The sequence below is a fragment of the Corvus cornix genome, chromosome 7, assembly GCF_000738735.6.
Source record: "Corvus cornix cornix isolate S_Up_H32 chromosome 7, ASM73873v5, whole genome shotgun sequence".
Classification (NCBI taxonomy): Eukaryota; Metazoa; Chordata; class Aves; order Passeriformes; family Corvidae; genus Corvus; species Corvus cornix.
In genome coordinates, this window is record NC_046337.1 from 15606003 (window position 1) to 15627636 (window position 21634).

The following is a 21634-nucleotide window of genomic DNA, read 5'->3' on the forward strand; positions in this document are numbered from 1 at the left end:
TTTAATTGTCAAAACAGAATATGCACCTTGCAATGGCATAGAAAACAATAGCAATTGCAGTTGTCTAACCTCTCCTCCTTTGGGCTGCGTGTGACTCGCAGCACATTATCAGGTCAGCTTGCGGTGCATGCATTTACAAGCTCTTGTTATTTTAAGTGTGTCACCAAGCTTCGTTTAAAATAACCTCCCCAGCCAAACTCCTTTAACAGTGGGATGATGTGCATATCTGGGCTCTTAAGGTCTTGTCCTTTCCTGTTTGGGAGAGGACTGTGAGGAGCTGCCACGCTGCCATTGGAGGAGCACATGCTGCAGCAGGGCTCGGGCTGGAAGAAAGGATTTTGACTGATGCTCCTGGGGTGCACAGAGGCTGGGGCATGTGTTGGTCCTATGCACTTGTGACGTGACATTTGTACAGGCTGTGGCAGCGCTCCAGCTGATGTCCCAACATTTGTGAGCAACCTGTGTGGCAATAGAAGGTGCTGGCAGAATCATTGTAAGCAAGTGCAGCTGTACAGTCACTCCAACAGTGGCAGCTTTGGCCTCTGTATTGTGTGTCAGTAAGTCCAAGCCAAGATCCATTAATTACTGGGTTGGGTTTGAATTCCAGCCTGGCCAGTTCACCCAGGGCTTTTCCTAGCTCACATTTCTACAATAAAATTTCAAGAGTGTAGTTTTATTTCCATTGTGAGATGCAGAACAGACTCCAGCTCCTTTGTCGTAGGGTTGGATTGGCAGAACTAGGGATTGCATCAAGCTGTGACCTTTATCCATCCCAAAACTCCAACTGAATTAAAGATAAAGGGAAGACTTCCCTGACTGGTAACCAGCAGGGATTTACTGTTGGGCAGGTGATGTTGTTCCTGCCCAGAGCCACAGAGATGTGGCAGCTGCTGTCCTATTGTGACCGCAGCCTGGCATGTGAAGGTGCCTCCCTCCATCTCCTGGATGCTCAGCAGCTGCTTTGTCAAGCTGTCCTTGCAGTAAGGATGGGAGACACTTTTCAGGTGGACATTAGAGTTGGCTGTGCTGGCATGCAGGAGGTGGGACAGAAGGGTGAATGGTGGGAAGGACAGGCAGTATGGGCTGGTGCTGCCAGTCTGGATGCATCCTGACCTGCCCCTTGTGGGGGCATCTTCCTTTCATCCTTCCTGCCCCTTCTGCCCCTATCTCTGAGCTCCTGTGTCTCCACAGGGAAACAGGGGTGATGACTAGCTGTTGGCCAGCCTAGTCCTTAACTGAAAGCTGTACTAAAGGCCCTACCACTTTCTTATGCAGCTGCTGCTTCCAGCACACCCCTCCCCTGTGCTGGCCCAGACGCTTCTGCAACTCCATGACAAAACTGCTCCAGAGAGAGGCAAGCTCAGCACATTCTTGTCTGCTACTGCGGGGCTGGTTTTCAGGCAGTGTTAGCTAAGGCCGTGCCATGGCCAGACCTCCACCCTGGCAGCCACAGTTGTCAGCAGTACCCCCATGTCTGTGTCAGTCACATCTGTGCTACCGTTGTTACTTACTCCTGATCGGGGTCACACAGGGCTTCTGCTGGCATTTTCACGCCTGTGTATAAGCTGACTGTAAGATTCACAGCCCTTGTTACAGCTTCATTAGGCCACATCGCTTTTATTTTTACAGCAGGATGATCCACTGATAGCTGTAAAGCCGGGTGGAGATGAGGTACAGATGGCTTTCACTGCAGGCCAGTTTTGCAAGGTCATTCACTGCTGGGTGACAGTGCAGGCGATGGCCAAGCTGGCAGCACATGTGATGCCACAGTGACAGACTCTCTAGGCAGGAACACTTTCATTCTCCTTGAATTTTAATTTGCTCTTTAACACCTCCGCTCACTGGTGTGCTAGGGTCACTTTGTGGTCTGAGTGCGCTTGGGAGCTGGGTGCATCTGAGGGGCAGTGTGTGGAAGCCAAGCTTTGCTCCCTTGTTTACTGGTGGAAATTTGAGCTGGGCAGGTGGTGGCATCTGAGCCACAGTTCTTCACTCTGTACTAATCACTGTGAATGTCACAACACAGCCAGGTTTGCTGCTGGGGGCAGACTGGGTAGCAGTGGAATAGTGTTCTACATCTCAGTTGTGAGATTCTCTTCCCTGGAGATTGGAGCCCCTCTGGGCTGCAGCTCCCACTTGGATGCAGGTGTCCTGTCCTCATCAGGAGTTCTCAGCTTGACTGTACAAGCACTAACAAGCAATGCAGCCCTATGGGCATGGAGTGGACTTGGCACCTTCCATATTTCCTTGCAGAGCTTGGCAGGGTAGCAGCTCTCCTTGAGAATGTGTAGCTCCTATGGGATCCTGCATGGGATGTTCCATCTCCTACATCCTCTGGCTGGGATGCTGCTGACCTGGTATGTGCTGTTCTGGGGCACATGAGACTGGAGCTGATTCACAGATTGAGAAGATCTGGCAGGTGTAGGTCTGTCTGACCCAGCCCTGTGGTGGTGTGAGCTGCTGTCATGGTGCTACAGAGCAACCTCAGGGTCTCCAAGCTACACTTTAACTACTGCATCTGAGGCTTGTCTTTCAGGTGAGAAAGGAGTGCGTATGTGTATTGCAAGAAAAGCGAGAGTGTGATGGTTGATGCACTCCTTATCCTTCTTTTTATACCTTTTTTTTTTTTTTTAAACATGCAAGAATGTGAGAGCTAGAAGGTGGAAGAACCAGCCAGCCTGCTTGGAATACAAATTTCTATCGCAGCTGTATCCAGGGGCCCTCTAGGCATGTGTTAAAGCAATAACTGGCTTGTGGTTTGTTTTCTCTTTTCCCTTCTCCTCAGGCAAGAGGATGTTGCAGGTATGGTGCAATAGTTCATTCTAGGAGGATTCAGGACACTTATATCTGCAGCTCTGTGGTCTGCCAGTTTGCTCCTTGCAGGAGGCTTTTCTGTAGGACTGCAGTGGGGAGAAATGTATGTGCACAGTAGTGCCAGTCTCTGCTGGAAACCGAGGTGTTGATGTTAGAACAGCGCTGCATTTGCTGCTTGCTGCCTTTTCAGTCCTGGGCTTTACAGGATGCCCTTAGCCCTCACTGAGCTTTTCTACAAAAAAATGCTCCTTTTAAAAGCAGGGGCTGAGGTTCTTGCCTAGTTGTGTAATGTTATGAGCTGAAGCTTTAAGGAGCAGGGACAAAAAATAAGCAGATGTTTTGGGGCTTGTGGTGAGTCGGGAGGCTGATGTCAGAGACACAGACCTGTAGGAGTGGGTCCCAGGCAGGCAGCCTCTTGTTGCAGACAGGGCTACTGTGCTGGGGCTGCTACCCCATGGCCCTGGCTGGTAGTCAGGCAGCCCCATGTGTTTACAGGGTACAAGCTTTCCTGCAGATGGCCCTCTCTACATTTTTCTTTGCATCCTCTGGTTTCATGTGAGATGCCAGCTGTTCTTTTACTTGGTCTTAGGAGGCTCTTGGTGAGCTCAGTAGATGGGAGATGTGTTTTTCATCCTGCAGGAAAAGCAGCTCACCCTGCTTTCCTCATGTGGCATTGGGCTGGGTGCTGTGCCCTGATAGGGCAACAGTGTCTTTCATGCTGTCCTCTTGTTTCAGACCAGCAGAGATGCTTCTGTAGATGACTGATGTGCTTGTACCTCACGTGCTATGGCTCTACATGGCGTCTGCAGGACCAGACCATGCTAATCTGGGCCCCAAACAGCAGAAGAGCATTGGGCTGGCATCAGGCACCCTTCTGGCAGAAAGACCTCAACTGTGCTGGACCTGGCGGCTCGCTCAGCAGCAGGCAAAACCCGTCTGGAATTTAGAGAAGAGATATGTGAGTGCTTTCCAGGATCGCATGCTGCTGCCCTCGGGGATCCCTCTGCAGCAATCCTGCTTCTTGCGTTCACCATTGCTATGCCATGTGCAGCCCACTGAAGACACCCTCTGCAGCCCTCCAGACACTGGCTCTGTCACGGGAAGGGTGATGTCTTCCATGCTGATGGAGCCCTGCCTGCTGGCAGAGGAGCGTCCTGGGGCTGGGGTCAAAGGCTCTGCCCTCAGCTCAGGTCAGCAGGCTGCCAGCTCCTGTAGACCAGTGCTCAGTAACAGCTCCTTCCTACGGCCAAGCAGTGCTAAAGTGCCTTTTCTGCAGTCACTGAAGATTAAAAAGGTGGAAAACACCCGGAGTTTTCCTGCTGCTTCACAGTCCCACTCTGGGGACACTGGGGACACTAGAGACAACTTCCCTAGCAGCCTGATCAACAGAGCAGTGATGAACGGCAACCTTGTGTCAGAAGAAAACACAATCCCCTCCCTTACCCCTGTTCCAAGCAGTGTGATCCTCAGGAAGGACCAGTGCTCGTGGGAGGACGCTAAGGGGAGACTTCACAGCTCAAAAGAGAAAGAACCGGAGAAGAGCCTCTTGAAGGCTGTGCAGCAGCTACCTAGTCAGGCTGCCACAGGCAAAGGCTTTGGGTGCCAAGTCGAAAGTTCTGGCCTTATGAATGTGGGCAACCTGTCCAACTGGAACAGCAGGAGGAGGCAGCATGTCGGAGCGCAGATCACCCGGAAAGAAAGCATCACTCCCCTGAACTTGGAGCTGGGGAGCCATCGCCTTAACAGTAACTTGAGCCTTACAGGCACCTGTGGGGCCATTGCCCACACTAAGCAGATCAGCCCCCATTCCTTGGCCTCGGGTGCTGGCGCTCCCGACTGCAGCACTGGCTGCCGTCCCGTGGGCGTGCTGAGCCCTCAGTGTGCTGGGGACCGGGTGGTGAAAACAGAGCCTTTGCACTCGTCTGCCATCTCTGAAGTGGCAGCACAGGTGTCCACCATCCAACTGGAGAAAGAGGAGAAGCAGGCCCAGGCTGTGGTCCCAGGAAAGCTTAAGTAAGTAGAGGCAGGAGGAGGAGGGAGGTTATGGCAGGATGTGCTGGGCTGGTGGTTGTGTTTGCATGTGTTGGGAGAGGAAGCACTGTGGGCAATACGGGGTGGCCATAAGGATAACCATGGGCTGTGTCCATGAGCAAAACCCAGCTGCTGCATCCTGGTAGGTGGGTTGCCTTCCTGCAATCCCCAGCTTGACGCAGGCACTCAGGATGGCTCTAAGGCATTCCACCTTTGCCTTCAACCACAGCATGGAATTGCTGTGTGGGATTTCTAGTTTGTTCTCCTCAGTCAAGGGGGCCCTGCCTGCAGTGGTAAGCTTTGCACATGTGTTGAATGAAGCCTGCTGTTGAGCCAGGCCTTCCTAGTCAGAGACATGGGTTCATAAAAGACCACAGCTAATAGAGGATAGGGAGGGTGTGAGGATGTGGAACTCCTGCTCTCCTGCTGGGAGAAGGGTGCCCTTGTTCCTCTTCTTTCTAGCTGCTCTGGAACACGTTCCTTGTCAGCATGGTCTGGGGCCTCTCCATCTTGCTAGCTTGGGGTGAGTGCTCTCAGCACTGGAGAGGACAGTGCCCTCATTCCCCTGCCCACATTATCTCATGCTGCCTCATGGGCTACTGGGTTTTTGGCCCCAGAAACCATGTGGCATTCCTTTTGATGTGATGTCCTTTGTCCCAGTGCTACTGCTGAGAAGTCACTGCTGGAGCCGAGCCATCCCCATGATGAAGCAGAGGAAGAACTTCCTGATGGCCTGGATGAGAGCTGCAGTCAAGAGGAGTATGAGGACAGTGAGTGCTGGTTCCCCAGGGAAGGCTGTGCTCCATGCCTCAATGTGGGGAGTGCAGGAGCTGTCTGGGAGCTGGGGGTGAGCACAGCTGCCCTCCTGTCTTACATTCATGCTGTCATTTCAGAATGTGCTGAACCCAAAAGTGCTGTAACAGCAAGGAGGAGCTGAATCGGTTCCTTTGGGGAGCAAGCTAGGGCTCACCACTGTCCTTCTCCAGAACTTACCCATCTCCTCTCAGTGCAGGGCTGTCAGCTCTGCTCCCTGCCCTGTTTTTTATGACACCAGTTGGTGGGCAAAAGCCAGGATCCAAGGATTTGGGGCATTTGGAACGTTCTTTCCCCTGGAGCATTTGTTTTCTCTCTTCCCTCCCTAACTCTGTGTGCATTCACTCCTCATGGAGACAAAACTTGAATTTGTTCACTCCTGCAGGTGACTCGGATGCTTCCTCTGATGCTGATGAGTCATCCAGTGGCTCTGTGACTCCTGTATCCAGGTTAGTAGCTGTAAACAGTGCATTGAGCTTGGCATATTTGTGCAGACTTGTCCCAGGACCTGAGGGAATGGCCTGAAGTTGTGTCAAGGGAGGTTTAGACTGGCTGTTAGAAAAAGATTCTTCACCCAAAGGGTGGCTGGGCACTGGAACAGGCTTCTTTGGAAGTGGTCACAGCACCAAGCCTGACAGTTCAGAAAACATTTGGACAATGCTCTCAGGCACATGGTGTGATTCTTGGGCATGACCCTGTGCAGGGCAGGGAGTTGGACTCGATGATGCTTGTGGGTCCCTTCCAAATCAGCATATTCTGTGATTCCGTCATCTTTGCCCTCCATGGTGACAGAGGAGACGGTAGCATGTGGGGTAAAGGACTGAAGGTAGGAACAGATGTCCCAGCCAAAGTGAGTTTTCTTACTACCCTGCAGACTAGAACTACCTCTCTTGCTACAGGCAGCAGCCTGTAAAGTGCTAAGGGTGCATCTACTTCAGCAAAACAGGGGTCTTAATTTCACTGGCACTTCCAGTTGCTCAGTTAGGTTTACTGGATTAAATTGTACTCTTGCAAAGTCATTGCCTGGCAGATGAAGCAGAGTGGAGGTGTCCTGGGCCAGAGATTGCAAAAGCTCCTTGGAGTTTTGTGTCTCAGCATAGCATCCTAGAAACAAGTACTGAAGCCTGGGTTTTTCTGTAGCTTTTGGGAGAATCTTTTGGGAGGATTGGTCAGCCTGCGGTCATCTGAGCCCTTCCTTCCTGACTCTTGGCTGGCCTTCGTTGGACCTCTTTTTGCCCATCTAGCAGTGGGAGCTAGTCTTGCACCAGGGCTGCCTCAGGCTTTGTTGTCTGTCTGACAACTTGCTGCTTCCCATCGTGTCATCGCTAATCTGGGAGGCAAGCAAGGCTTTCTGTGAGCAAATGTTGAGCCTTAGGGTGCTACAGGGCTCTGGGTGTGCACATGTGGTTGTGAAAGTCCTGCTGAGATGATGCAAACTGGCCCAGCAGCTGTTTCTGGCAGGATGTGTCTGGTTGGCCTCTGGGGGAAGCAGTGCTTGGGCCAAATGCCTCTTGCAGCAAGGACAGAGGGATGTTGACCACTTCTTTGTGCAGGCTGTGTGTGGGCCTGGGCTTGAAACCTTTGCAGCTGTCTCCTGCCTTCAGTTTGTTGTGGACAAAACCAGTTTTGTGCCAGAGAATGTTAACAAATACAATCCTTTGCCAATTAACAAAGTTTTACTTACTGATTTCAGTACTGGAAAGGGAAAAAAACAACCAAGGACTTCAAGAAAACACCTCTTCTTCCCCTATCATGGTCTGCAACCCTTTTGCCACAGGCTACACTCAGTCCCTTCAGTGAGGCAAGGGGTGGCCTGTGAGATTGGGGATAATGTGTTGTAGTTCCTTTTCTTTCGCTGCTCTTTGTTCCTTAGTGGATTGCTCTGGTGTGGCTCCTTCCACTGGCTGCAGTGGCATTTATTTCAGTATACGTTCATTGCAAACTCTACTTTTCACATTATCACAACTTTAATAGAAACATTACAAATTCTACCCCTCCTTCCAGGTATTGGGGCTTGCTGTGGTAAGGTGTACGTACAATTGGTAAAACTCCATCCCTCTTCCCTGCAACACAGCAAAATCATGAGGATTGCAATTAAATCATATGTATTATGATCTCCACCCCCTGTTCCCTTGGACAAGGTTACAGGGTTTGTCACATAAAAAACTCCACTCCTTGCCCCAGAAAATCACAAACCCCAGAGTGGTTACTTGGCATGTGCATTCATTGCAGGCTCACCCCCTCATTGCTGCAGACCGAGTTACTGACCTTAGTGCCCATTGCTTGCACCACATTGCAACAATGGTGCAAATTCCTGATACCCAGATTAAGGCTCCTTCCAGCTTCCCCCTTCCTTTGTTACTTTTCACTTTTAGCCTGCTGCTACTGCTTCATCTTTCCTAGGAATTGCATCGAATGCCTGGCTGAGCCTGCTGAGGCTCAAGACAAAGTGCTCAAACCAGCTCTTGTCTGCAGTTTATTCCCTAATGTGCCTCCAACTATCTACTTCAGTACTCGGGATGAGACAGGTGAGCCAGGGTCTGTTGTCGCATAGGGTGAGAGTGGCAAGCCCGTTATTAGGGAGTAAGTGGTGCCAGCACACAGCCTGGAGCAGGCTGGCAGTGGCTGCCCTTAACCCTTCCCATGAGGAGATCCAGCACTACTGTGAGATCCAAATGACTGGAGTAAACTGTGCTGCTTCCATTGTCTGGAGCATGACTCAGGCTGCCACTAAATGTTCCAGTGTCCTGGATCTTCCCCATCTGTGCAGTCTTCTGCTCCATGATGGTTCTGGAATGGGGGCTACACACCCTTGTCTACAGGCCTGGTCCGTGTGTGGCAAACTATAAGAATTTTGCAGCTGTAGGAAATCCAAGTATTGTGTTTGTTTTCCTTCAGTCTTTAACTTTTTGCCTTCCTAGTGGAAAAGCTACCTTGGGAGCAGAGGAAGCTGCTGCGATGGAAAATGTGCAGAGTCACGCCTAACATAGTGAAGCAAACCATTGGCAGGTCCCACTTCAGAGTTAGCAAAAGTAAGTTGGGGGAGGCAACATTGCATCCTTCCTTGTCTCCAGCCCATGGGCACAAGAAGGCAGAGTGCTTGTGAAGAGCAAAGCAGAAGCAATACAGGCTGGGCACTGCAGGATGTTGGGTTCACATTTTTGCCTGTCTGACCTGTAGTATTCAAGGTCAGGGCCTGATCTGCCTCTTGGCTTGTCCCTGGCATAGACCACAAGAACTTGCTCCTGGGCTGTTAGGAGCTGATGCAGGTGTGAAGCAGTTTTGTTCTGGCTTGCCACTCTGAGGAGGCTGGTCCTTATCTACTGCCAGGCCCAGCACTGCTGCTCCTTGTCCCCATGTCCTGAGGAGGAAGTCATCTTCTCCGACCATAGCCAGAGTTCTCAGGGCTGGGACTCTTGTCACTGAAGATATGTGTGGGAGAAGTGCTGAGCATTTGCAGCTGTGATCCATACTCTGGAATGTTATCTCCTGGAAGTATTTATGGGACTCCTGCATGTATCAGTAGACCTCTGCACAGACTATTTTAGGGGTATAATGAGACATGGAGGGCAGAGGAAGTCCTAAGAAGTTTTGACATCCTACATGTCCCTCTGCAGTGCAGCATTCATTAGCCAACTGCTTCATTTGCCAGCTATAAAGCAGAGAAGTCATGATGCTGGGGAATTAAAGGCATTCCTTTGACCTTGTGCCTCTTCAGGTCCTTGCAATGGTATATTTGCAAGGATATCACCCACTTGGTTTACTGGATGCCACTCACAGCCCTTGCTTTGGCAGCTTTGCAGTAGCGAGTATGAGTGCTGTACAGCATCCTTGGCACACTTCTGCTAGCCCAAGGAGATGGAGTGCTGTGGGTTGAGAGGGCATTATGGGTGGCAGGGTACTCGGTCACTGACTTTTCTGTTTTTCCTGCAGAAAGCAATGACTGGCTGGGTTGCTGGGGCCACCACATGAAATCCCCCGGCTTCAAAGCCATCAAGGAACACCAAAAGGTAGGGGATGTTTTGAGCTGACCTCCTTCATGTGCATGGAGAGTGTGTTGGAAGCAATTTGGGTGCCCCTCTCCTCAGGGCCAGGTGTTAGCTGTGCAGGCTGTCCCTGCAGTATCCCTTCCAGAACTGGGAGAGGAGTCCAAGAGACAGGCATAGCTGGATGAGTATCTCTGCTGTGAGGATGGTTCTTGTACAGACTGAGGCTGTGGCCAAATTGTGGGGGTTTTTGTGAGCTTCCTCTAAATTCAGTTGTTGCTGCTTAACACAGCCCTTCTTCTGGCAGAACTGAGGGGTAGGGACAGTGCCCTTCCTGCCAGTGCAGCGAAGGGCATGTACCTTACTCAGATCACAGAACAGTCAGGTGTGGCTCATGGCTTGAGGAACCTGCAAGGGACCAAAGGCTTGGTATCTGTAACAAGTACATGCCTGTTCTGGAGAGCTGTGATGCTCTAAACTATGTGGTTTGTCCCTGCAAACTTCAGGAGTAGGTGGAATCAGTTTGAGTGCAATCTTGAGAGGGGAACAAAGAGTGTCACTCTGCACTGTATTAAAAAAGGATGTATCCTCTGCCCAGGGAGCAGGAAGGGGTGGACAAGGAGTTGGGGAAGCAGAGAGATCTCATAGCATCTGTGTTCCTTTCTAGCTAAACCACTTCCCTGGTTCATTTCAAATTGGAAGGAAGGACCGTCTGTGGCGCAACCTGTTGAAGATGCAGGCTCGCTGTGGGAAAAAGGAGTTTAATTTCTTCCCTCAATCCTTCATCCTGCCCCAGGACATCAAATTACTCAGGAAAGCATGGGAGGAGGGAGCTAGCCGACAGAAATGGATTGTGAAACCAGTAAGTGTAAAGCAGAGCTCAATCCTCTGTCTTCTTGTAGGTGTGGGGAGATAATCTGATCCTTTCTTGTTTGTGTTTTGCAGCCAGCATCAGCAAGAGGCATTGGTATTCAGGTCATCCACAAATGGAGCCAGCTACCCAAAAGGAGACCACTGCTAGTACAGAGGTGAGTGAATATAAAACCAAGGTTGACACACAGCCTGAGACCTCTTAGTGTCTTGTATCTCTGGCCAGTTCTGGGCCCCTGCTGCTCTGTGGCAAAGCAGAAGTACCTGATTTGCATCTGGAGACTTCTCTGTAGACTGTCTGGGTGTCCTGCTGCTGAAAGTTTGGCTCTGTCAGCTGCAGCTGGGCTTACTGGATTGCTGCTGTCTCTGCATATATATATTTGAGGTCTCAGACACAATTGGTTTCATGAGCTTTTTGGAGCTTCTGTCTGGCAGGTGAACAGCTTCAGCTCTGCTGTGATCCAGCTCCCACTGCTCCGTACTCTGGGATTTGGCATGTTTGGAGACAAACCTTATCCAGTTCACACAAGCAGAGTGGGAAGAGAAGCCCCAGGGAAGAGGTGGCAGTTGTCAAAGATTTGTTCTTATGCAAGTTAGAATGGTTCAGTAAGAGCCTCAGTGCGTGTAGATGATAGCCAAAGGATTTTCTTGAAATAACAGGAGTTCTCAATCTCCTTCCCCTTCTGCAGAAAAGTGGAATAGTTCATCTTGGTTTGAGGTTGCTTTCTGGGAAGATTCTTGTGAGGGCAGGAAAACTGCAGTGTTTGGCAGACAGGGAACTGCTGTGTTTGCTTGTTTGTTCTCCCTGTCCACTTTCCGTGCAAAGAGATAAACTTCCCTATGGAAAATCATGAACTTCTGGGATGAATAATCAAATGGTTTGAATTAAAATATCCAACTGTTTCTGCTCACTGTACAAAACCATCTGTGGTGTACTGCATGTTTTAGATGTTCTTGAATGTTGAGATCAGTGTTGTGGGTGTGGAAAAGCTACTGTGCCTTAGAACTGAAAAACATCTCTTCAAAATGGAACCGAGCAGAAGGAAACATTGTTTATGTGCTGCAGGAACTCCTCGTGAATGGGAGAGCTGCTCCTTCCCTCATTTTATCTGTGATGTGATTAACTTGGAAATACTGTCCAAAAAGGCTTCTGCATCAATCCCTCGTTTTGCCAGGCCTTCTGAGTTGGGGGTTAGAGATGTTCCTGCATATGGAAATCATAACCCTTATGTGCTTACTTCCCTCTGCAGATACCTGCACAAACCCTACCTCATTGGCGGGAAGAAGTTTGACCTGAGGCTCTATGTTTACGTCACTTGCTATGATCCCCTTAGGGTCTACCTGTTCAAGGATGGATTGGTTCGCTTTGCCAGCTGCAAGTAGGTTGTGCGGGAGAGCGGTGCTGGGGGCTGCCTTGGCCCTGAGGCATCTGTGGCTGTGATACCTGCTTTGGCCAGGGCAGGAGGGAGTCATCCCCTATAAGGGTGATGCTTAAAGCTGTATCTTCCTTGCTTAAGAAGCAGCATGGAAACACACGGGGTCGCTGCAGGTGACTTTTGAAAGGGAATGTGAGATGATGCTGCCTACCTCCAACCTTCCCAATGAAAGATCAGCTCAGTGTGAAGCAGTTCTTGAAATACATTGTGCTTCATTCTGCTTAAAAGCTGGCACACCAGAAACTGAGATGTTTCTTCCAGTTTTTATTGTATTGCCTCAGGCTGCTGCAGTTCCGTCAGGGCTTCCGCTCATTGATGCTCTGGCTTTTATTTCTTGAGGACATGCTGTGAGGGTGGGATTGCATTCCGCTGTCCTAAGGCAGCCTGTTCTGTCCCATGATTTGTTCCATTAGCTCTGAGCCTGTGGGGACAGAGAGCTCCAGGCAGCAGGGCTGGTGAGTGGCTGAGAGTGGTCTGAGATGAGGAAAGAGTCTGCCTGCCTCATGGCCCTGGGGACAGCCACTTCAGTCTTGGACTGCTTGTGCTCCTCTTGCCTCCACCAGGTACTCTTCCTCAATGGACAGCCTCAGCAACAAGTTCATGCACTTGACCAACTACAGTGTGAATAAGAAAAACACAGAGTACAAGTCCAACTCGGATGAGACTGCTTGTCAGGGACACAAATGGTAGGTGCTGCTTTTAGGGTACAAGGTAGCTCTTTCTATTTAGTGTTAAGTCAGACTTTCTTCCGTATTCTTACCCAAAACTTGAACTTGCTTTCTGTAACATCAGCTCCCATTTGGGAAACTGAAAGAGCAGAGTGATTTTAGCATGAGTTAGTGTCAATGGAATCCAGATGGTCTCCTTGGCTTGTGACTCATCCTGTCCACTGCTGCTTGAGCTGTAGTTGCTGTTCATCCTGCCTATGTCTGTGCTGTTCCCTGCTTCCAACGCTGCACTCATCTCTGCTCATTCATCCCCTTCCCCTATGGTGGGGGTGATGGGATGTGGTTAAAGCAGAATCTGATTGGTTTTTGTTAGAAATTGAATGGGTGATGCTTAAATTGGCTAGATGGGAGTTTCTGCCCATCTCACTCTTGACTTCTCTGTGGAGGCAGAGAAGGGGACAGCCCTGGTTCAGAACTGTTAATTTATGTGCTACTTGGTGGGAATAGGAGCAGTGGTGCCATTTCTAAGCCCTTGGGAGGAGGGCTGCAATCTTGCAGGAGTTCCCATTCCTTGCTGTCCCATGGGTGAATGGATGCAAGCCCCAGGAACTTGTCTCTGATTCCATGGTGGTGTTTGAACCCTTTTAAAAATAGTGCAGGATAGAGTTCTCAGTTCTCAGCCTGGGCAGGGCTGCTGCACTTCAAGGGGAATTGAAGAAGGTGTTTTGCTGTGGTCAGTTTGCTTAGACCTGGACTTGCTACACAGTGGTCTCTTCCTCCACTGGGACTTTTAGCAGGGTCTGCTGCTTCTCAGCAGTCATAATTGCGTGGGGGTGGGATTGTGTGGGTTTTCCATACTTGCATGCAGTCAAAGCTGGCTGCTCCTATGTTAAAGAAGTGTGGCTGTAATCCACTCCATCTTGTATGCAGGAAGCGTGACCTTTGGATTCCTGGCCATTAGCCACATGGTCTCACTTGAGAAATATCTGAGCATCCTTGGCTCAGTGGCAGGGTAGCTTGCAGCACTCAGTGTGGTGTGGGAAACTCCTGTAAAAGCATAGATGCTCCCCCATACCATCTTGTTACCCTCATTTTTCAGAAATGTTTTTCATCCCTGAAGCCCCAGTGAAGTGGCTTTAGCTAAAACATTTTTGGGGTCTTGTTGGATTCCTGCTGAGCCGCTTTGCAGTGCTGCGGGGGAAGGCCTGCAGGAAGGGGAGGTTTGCTGAGGACATGGAGGGGGAGGGAAGAGAAGATCTGGGCCTGACTTACCTAGCTCATGTGCTAATTTGGGACTGTTCTGAGAGAAGTCTATGACAGATTCATGTTCCTAGTAGCTTGGGCCTTCAAGACCAGGGGCCAGGCTGGGGAGAGCAGCAACCGGGAACTGAGAGGCTTGAGAATGTCAGGAGGATTGCCATGCTGGGGAACAGTGCTGTCAGGGTTCCCCTCTGTTGCTTTTGCCACCACCAGCAAGGGGCTACAGAGCTACCTCCTTTGCTTTCTTTCTCCCAGGGCACTCAAAGCTCTCTGGAGTTACCTGACCCAGAAGGGAGTTAACAGTGAGGCCATCTGGGAGAAGATTAAGGACATCGTTATTAAAACCATCATTGCGTGAGTCTTGGCACCCCTTGCTCTGTGTCTCTGTGAGGTGCACCCTGTCCCCTTTGACTGTCCTGTCCCTTCTCAGCCTGGTCCTTTTGCTCTTAATTGAAATGGTATCACTGCTGTTGGCTTCAGTATTTCTCTGTGGATCCTCCTTTCATCCTGTTACTTATGCTTCTGCTGCAGTAGCTGCAGTGGGTAAACAGACCTTACATTTCCCTGATCTGCCTGAAGGCCAAGAAGGTGCGGTGTACCCAGAATTGCCCAGCTTGCTGCCCTCTCCCCTGCTTTGCCTGGGAGCCTGAGAGAATGGTCCCTGGTGCAGGATGAATCCTGTATTTAGAGGTGGATGCTACCTGACAGAGCAGGGATGCTCAGGATGCAGTGCTGGATCCATATGTGATGAAGCCGCAGCAACTCACAGGCCCGTGTTGGTCCCTCAGCCCACCCGCTCCTGCAGCACGTGGCTGCATTATGCTTCCAGAACTGTCAGCATGTGCTGTGATCAGCCAGAGCTCTGCTGTCTGACTGTTGGAAACAAGCATTCTTTTCTTGGCTTGCAGTTCTGAGCCCTATGTGAACAGCCTGGTGAAGATGTACGTGCGCCGACCGTATTGTTGCCATGAGCTGTTTGGGTTTGATATCATGCTGGATGAAAACCTCAAGCCCTGGATCTTAGAAGTCAACATTTCCCCAAGGTAAAGCATATTCTGAGCCACAGCAGAGTGGATAATGGCCTTTCTTTTACTAAAAAGTGAGTTTGGCTTGTGATGTCCCCTGCAGCCTGTGCTGAAAGACCATGGGCTTTGAAGCTTCTCTCTCCAGATTGCAGGAATCAAAGCACTCCCTGTCTGTGAAAGCAACATTCATCTGCAGTTCAGAAAGCTTTGCTGGGCATGCTCCAGCTAGAGCCAGGGAAGAGTATGTTAAAAAAGGAAGGCCAAGGAGGGATGTGTCTTGTACAGAACGGGTGATGGCAGAGATTTCTTTGCGTGGGCAGAAGCAATCAGCAGTTCCACTGCCTCGTGCACCATTCTTTGCTTCCTGATGGCACCCGGCCGTGTGGTGCCGGCTGTGCAGGCAGGGCTGGGAGCTGCAGTGTAACTGAGCATGGCCCCTCCTGTCTGCGAGAGTGGGTGGGCATGAGCTGTACACAGAGCCATGGTCCAACACAGGGCTCTGGGGATGGACTTATCTATTTCTAGCAAACCTGGGAAGAGATGGAAAAATTAACTATTTCTGATTGGAAGCCCCCCCTTCAAAGAACTGTTGTCAGGATTTTTCTCTCAGTGTCTTACGGCTGGTTTGATGAGACAAGGGACAGGCTGGTGTTTGTATCTCAGTCAGTAATAACCCAGAGATTGCACTCGGGGCCATGGGGCTCAACACCTCTATTCTAGCACTCAGGCTGCTGTGATGTTTCTTCTCTGCAGCCTCCACTCCAACTCCCCACTGGATGTGAGCATCAAGGGCCAGATGATTCGGGACCTCCTCAACCTCGCTGGCTTTGTTTTGCCCAGCATGGACAGTGTGGCCTCACGGACACAGATAAGAAGTGGCTCTACCTGCAGGTCAGCCCCCTTCTCTGTCAGAGAAGCAGGCTTTTTTCTTGTGGGATTTCATCTTGGGGGCTGCTTGGAGCCCAGCAAATGCTGGCTTCTAGCTGTTGAGAGCCTGTGCTTGCTGGTGCTTCAGCTATGGGTCCAAAAAACTTGCCTCATTGCCTGAGTATCGGGTTCCTCTGGTCTCTTCAAGGCAGAAGGATTTATGCCCTCTCTGCGGGTCCATAGTTGGAAGTGAGGCGAATGTAATTTGTGCTTGCTCTGCAGTTAATCAAGTCGTTGTCTCTCGTCCTTCCCCTGCCAGAGCTAATACGATGCTAGGTCTCACTGCTTCTCTGTTTGCTTGGAGAACTGGCTGGCTCTGTTGGGGTTGGATCCACTTACCCTCTGACTTAACAGAACTGACATGCTGCTGCCTGGAGCAAGAGGAGCACCTGTTATTTTGCAAATGCTGGAGTTATCAGTTCTTTAGGCAGGACTGCAGGTGGCACATGCTGCCAGCCTATAGGTGGAGGTGTGCACAGTATTACTTTGCAGCTAACATGACTGTTTTGTGCAGAATGCTAATTCCTGGGTATGTGTCCAGCCAGGCCCCTAATCCTTCTGTGTTTCACTACAGCTAGGGCTTATCCTGGTTTCAAACCTAAAGGCTGAAAGGAAACCAGTCTGTTCCCTGCAGCAGAGTGGCTGCTGGCCATATGTCACTGAAGGATCAGCTTGCTGGGTTAAGCACCAGCATGCAGTGATGTGTGGGCATGCCAAAACATGGGACTCTTGCCCTCTGAGTGCCCTGTGCCTTTAGTGGAGAAGCTTGGAACATGGGCCTGTTCCAGATGGGGAGCTCTCACCAGCTCGTCTGCGGTGCTTTGATCACACGCTGGTTTGCCACTTCCAGTGGAAGTGCTGAAGGGCAGGTGTCCTCAGAGGGACCTGCAGGGGATTAAGCGGATCCTTAACATGGTTCAGATGATGCATTACCAGATTTCTTGCATCCAGGGGCAAGCTTGTTTAACTGTATCTCCTGCCCTGGGAAGCATATGAAGGGGTTTTCCACATGTGGGCAGAATTCCAGATCTGTATGTTACCCAAGCACCATGCAGCACACTCAAGGTTTTGCTCTTTCTGTTTGGATCTGCACACAACTAATAAATTTTGCAGCAGCAGAACAAAAAAGCTGTTGATAGATGGGTTAAAAGGTTTTCGACAAGTATCTCCCGGATTCTGGCGTCCGCAAATGGTTCAGTTGGTGCTTAGAATAGATGGTTGCTGGTCAGATAGTACAGAAGGCCAGGACTTCCCATGGCATGTGTCTGAATTTGTGTCCTGAGAGTATTTGGATATTGCCAGAGGAAGTTTTTGATCTAAGAGTTCTGTTCTTCCTTGTACAGTACCAGTACTGAGTACTTGTACCCCCATGCCTGTGCTTGCAGTTAGGAAGCTGTGTTCCAAGTGGGATGTACACACGAGATCCCACCAGGCTTCATGTGCTGTGAATCAGGTCACGGTGTATCTTTGACCCTCTTGCATCCTATGTGAGTGTGAGGTGATGGCTCATCTTTTGGGTGAAGGAACACTGAAATGCCTTAGTGAGGAGCTGGCAGAGTCCTCCCAGTTTCCCAGCCCACATCCTTCCTGGGTTCTGTGCTGATGCACAAGGCCGTGGATGCATCACTGATCTCAGAACTAGTGAAATCCTTGGAGAAAGTGTTCTCTCCTCCATGGCATTTTCATGAGGGTGTCATTACTCTCTCAGAAGTTGCTGGGAGCAGCTCTGCCATGACAGGACTTTGTCTTCTCCACTTAAATGCTCTATTGCCTCTCTTGTGTCCTCAGTCTGGGCAATGCTTTGAAGGAGAAGCCCAAGCCAGTATCTGAGCATTTCAGAGCAGAGAAGATGAAGAAGGCCTATTACTTGATGCAGAAGATACCTGACCAGGTACAAAACAACCTCCCCTGTTACTTGCACCATCATGCCAAGCCCATGTCCCAGCCAGTCCCACAAGTCTGTCCCTTGTCCGTTTTCAGATTGTGCTCTTCTCTGGGGTCAGCCAGATGATGGGGCGCACTTGGGCTCCAGTGGGTTACAAGACAGTTGGTCAGAAATAAATTGAGCTTGCTTAAGCCACTGTCTCACTGACTCATCTGTACATTAAAATAGGTGTGTGCTAAAGGGGCACATTACCCACCAGTCCCCAGAGTCTGAGCACTGCCTGTTCCTCCTTATGTATCTGTGCAGCTCTTAACAGCCTTTGCCAGCTGACCCCATGCAGGTTACTAGAGCCACTGGCCTTGTGTGCCTGCTGGCAGTGTGTTTAAGAGAGGCTGGGCTGCAGAATTGGGGTTCTCTTCAGTTCTGTGCAGTGTTGGTGTCACCACTGAACCTAGATTCCTTCAGTTTCCATGTGGCCTGTATCCCAAAGATCTCAGACACATGGAGACCTCTGCTTGAGAGATGCTTCTCCCTGACCTTGGGTTGCTCTTGTCTGCAGGATTTTTATTCTTCTGTCTTGGACATCCTGACTCCAGATGATGTTCGCATCCTGGTGGAGACAGAGGATGAGTATTCGCGACGTGGGCAGTTCGAGCGGGTGTTCCCCAGCCACATCTCTATGCGGTACCTGCGCTTCTTCGAGCAGCCTCGTTACTTTAACATCCTGGTGACCCAGTGGGAGCTCAAATACTACTTGAATAGACACAAAGGTAACTGGCCTCCTAAAGCCTGGCACAGCCACCTGACTCAGGCAGGCTGCCTGCCAGCAATCGTGGGAGACTTCTGAGCTATGCATGTTGAGGGGGAGCTGCCTGCCTGCATACTAACCCCTAGGAAATGTGTTACCTTCCTAGACTGCTTCAAATATCACAAAAAGCTTATTCTAATTTCATGGGAGCTGATGACTGTTGTGGTACACACAGCAGCAGCACTTCTAGGTGCCCTGGGCATGAAGCAGACTGAGATTTTGTCTTCAGCCTGTAGCTCTGGTTTCTTACTGTGTTCCTCTGCTCTCTTTTGAGGGAGAAACAGCTGGAGTTGCTGGGCTTTGCTCCTGACAGGTGATCTGTGAAGGAAAAATTGGGCCTATTCCCTGGTCTCCTGCAGCTTTCTAATTGAAGAAAAACAGCGTACAGATGGAAATTTTTCCTAAACACTAGAAATCTAGCTAACATTTCCATCCTTTCAGGACACAACTCTGTATTTTAATAAAAAAATGTCCCTTTAACAATGCATAGCTGCACTGGACCAATTCCTTCTCACCCAGGTTGTCTCTATCAGGGCAGCAGTGGAAGCTGTTTGGGAGAGAGAGTCAATGAAGTCTAGCATGAAGGGTTAGAGAAAATGAAAAGAGACTGGCTCAGGGCTTTCCATCCAATGTCTGATCTAGATGGAGAGGTTTCTGGAGGAGCTGGCCCTCCACTGCAGTGACTGTATGTGTACTCCTCACCTGGCTATCAAGGAGAGAAAGAAGAAAAATGCTCTTGTCACTTTTCACTGGTGTTAAAGCAAATATCAAAGGGGTCAGTAACAATCTTTCACAGAGAGATGGTAACATCATAGCCTTCTCTGGCTGTGCTGTCAGCATGTGTCATCCTTTGCCTTGCTAGTATCTTTGTTGGATGATCTCCCATCAACTGGAAGAAAGATTCTGTCATCATTCTCACTGAAGTGCTGCCCTGAACTTTGCCGCTCAGGCAAGGGTCCTGGTTCAGTGCTCCAGCTTCCCCAAAGAAGCCAAGCGAGTAGATTTGCTCTATCCTATCCTTGCTCTTTAGCTCTGATTGGAACCCATCCTCCCCCTGTCCCCTTCCTGTTCCCCTGTGTTCCATGCAGCACTCATCTTTCCCTAGCCAGCAAGATGCAAAGCCCAGGCTGGTGCACAGACCCAGGACAAGGCATCCAAGCTGCCCTGCTCCCCTCAGCCCCCAGTGTGTAGGGGTTTTTTTTACGAGGTTCTGGGACTTGCAGAAAGACCACCAAGGAACAGGCCTTGGACAGCAAGGATTTCTCCTGGTATCCTATAATCTCAGCTGGACAGCATCAAGTTCCTAGCCATTGCTCTTCTGGTTTTTAATTCTCAAGCCACCCTAGCCTTCTGCTATGATCCTAAGGCTCTTAAATAAGAAAACAGGATGGGAGTAGTCCTGGATTTCTCAGTATTTCTGGGTTGGCCAAGAGCAGGGTGCTTGGCTGTAGTGGGAACAGCTAGCAGGAAGCTAGCTGGAGGATTAAGCTGGAGGAAGTGGAGCCTGTTCAGTGCAGTTGAACACATGGCTCTGCTTCAAGATGACCTTGCCATACTCTGGAGCACCACGTCTTGTGTGTGGTGAGAGGAATGGTCCCTTCCAGTCACACCAGCGATGAGATTGGCCTGTGCTAGTCTTGCACTCCCTCAGGGATGAAGTCTCAGCCCATGTCGAGCTCTGGATGAGGAGGGAGGAGATGATGCACTGGGATGCTGCAGCTGATCAGTGCTGTGCAAGGAGGAGGTTACCTGAGCTGCCCTCCTCTGGGAAAGGGGTTGATGACAGCAAAGCTGCTCTACATTTGCACTGTGGGAACTTTCACCTGTGCAGCCCAAATCAGGTGCTGCTGTTGGCAGGCACCGGGCTCAGGGGGACAGCCAATCTGGTCTAATTTGGCAAATCCTGTGTTGCCCCAGTTTCCCTGTTTCACTTAGCCTGCTGCAAGGAATGTCTTGGCTCCCTGGGAGGAAGGCAAGCACTGCAGCAGCCCACGCACTGATGTTTGCTCGTACAAAGGGTGAACGCCCTTGATTTACCCCGTGTTTGCTGGCGCTCAAGCACGTGTTCAAGTAGTTATTGCATAGCATGTTCTGCGTGGTCAGTGCAGCATATTTTCATGCCCTGAACTGGAAAGGCTTAACTCTCTGTAAACCTGACTGTTCGTTCTCACTTCCTGTTTTCTGTCACTTCCCAGGTCTGGAGCTACTGAAGAACTGGTGTGTCAAAGGGTACCACACTGGGGCAGGGACGGATTTGGCCCAGATGGTGCGTATAACTGTGGGTAAGGTAGGCAGAGATGGTTGTTTACCTGCACAGAGCTGGGTAGAGAGCCTGCTTGTTCTCCTTCCTCTGACTCCTGTCTTACCTGTTTGCCTTCTTCCCTCTTTGCCAAGGCCTCCAGGAGTCTGGAAGAACCCATGCTGCCCTATTTCCCACAAACATGAAATCATGAACAGTATATCAGATCTGCAAGTATTTTGCATCTGAATATCCTTGGGTGCACTGGGCACAGCCCTACATATTTGGCACTTGTCCTGCCCATTGTTCCCCTCTACAAGGGAGTCATCTCTGTCTGTCACTCCCGTGCCTTACAATAGAATGATCCTCTGAAAGAAACCTACTGTTTTGACCTCGAGATGCTCTACTCCCACTTTCAGCAGAGGGATTCATTAGGCAGAGAGCAAAGATTGCTCTGTTTGCTATTCTGGGAACAGTCTGGTGGCAGTGACAATGCACAGCAGTGAGGCAGCTCTAGCTGAAGATCTCTAGGGCAGTCTGTGGCAAAGCACAGCAGGCTTGAGGGATTTTTGCCACGACTTAAATAGTCATTCTGTTGTCTTTCTCTCCTCCCACAGTGGTCATTGCCAAAGTCATTCTTCCTCCAGACGAGTAGCATTCAATCGAACAGCTTCAGCAAACTGGAACTGGGCAGACTGGGGTGAGTTTGCACTGGCTGTGATGTTCATGGTGTTCATAGCGTGGCTTTAGGACTGGTGTCCTGGTAGAGAACTGGTGGCCCAGAAACACAGTTTTATTTAAGGGGAGAGGAGCAGGTTGGTTTGCAGGCTCTGAAGCCTCTGCTCTCTGGAGAGCCAACAGATGGGGCTGGCATG

General features: G+C 50.2%; 1 protein-coding gene across 4 annotated transcripts in view; it reads left to right on the forward strand.

The window, feature by feature from the left end:
* LOC104694194 (tubulin polyglutamylase TTLL4) overlaps positions 1-21634 on the forward strand; it is a 38681-nt gene that overhangs the window by 16081 nt on the left and 966 nt on the right. For 3 of the 4 annotated variants that reach the window (XM_039554844.1, XM_039554843.1, XM_019290590.3), the window contains exons 2-18: positions 3547-4824; positions 5503-5612; positions 6041-6104; positions 8059-8183; positions 8577-8687; positions 9589-9665; positions 10309-10503; positions 10587-10669; positions 11762-11890; positions 12511-12633; positions 14131-14229; positions 14784-14918; positions 15654-15791; positions 17616-17718; positions 18272-18482; positions 20716-20786; positions 21377-21459. In XM_039554844.1, the coding sequence (XP_039410778.1) occupies positions 3569-4824; positions 5503-5612; positions 6041-6104; positions 8059-8183; positions 8577-8687; positions 9589-9665; positions 10309-10503; positions 10587-10669; positions 11762-11890; positions 12511-12633; positions 14131-14229; positions 14784-14918; positions 15654-15791; positions 17616-17718; positions 18272-18482; positions 20716-20786; positions 21377-21459 (3113 nt within the window). In that variant the 5' untranslated portion in view covers positions 3547-3568. Of the gene's footprint in view, positions 1-3546; positions 4825-5502; positions 5613-6040; positions 6105-8058; positions 8184-8576; positions 8688-9588; positions 9666-10308; positions 10504-10586; positions 10670-11761; positions 11891-12510; positions 12634-14130; positions 14230-14783; positions 14919-15653; positions 15792-17615; positions 17719-18271; positions 18483-20715; positions 20787-21376; positions 21460-21634 lie in introns of those variants that run through there. The other variant, XM_039554842.1, reaches the window with a different exon arrangement.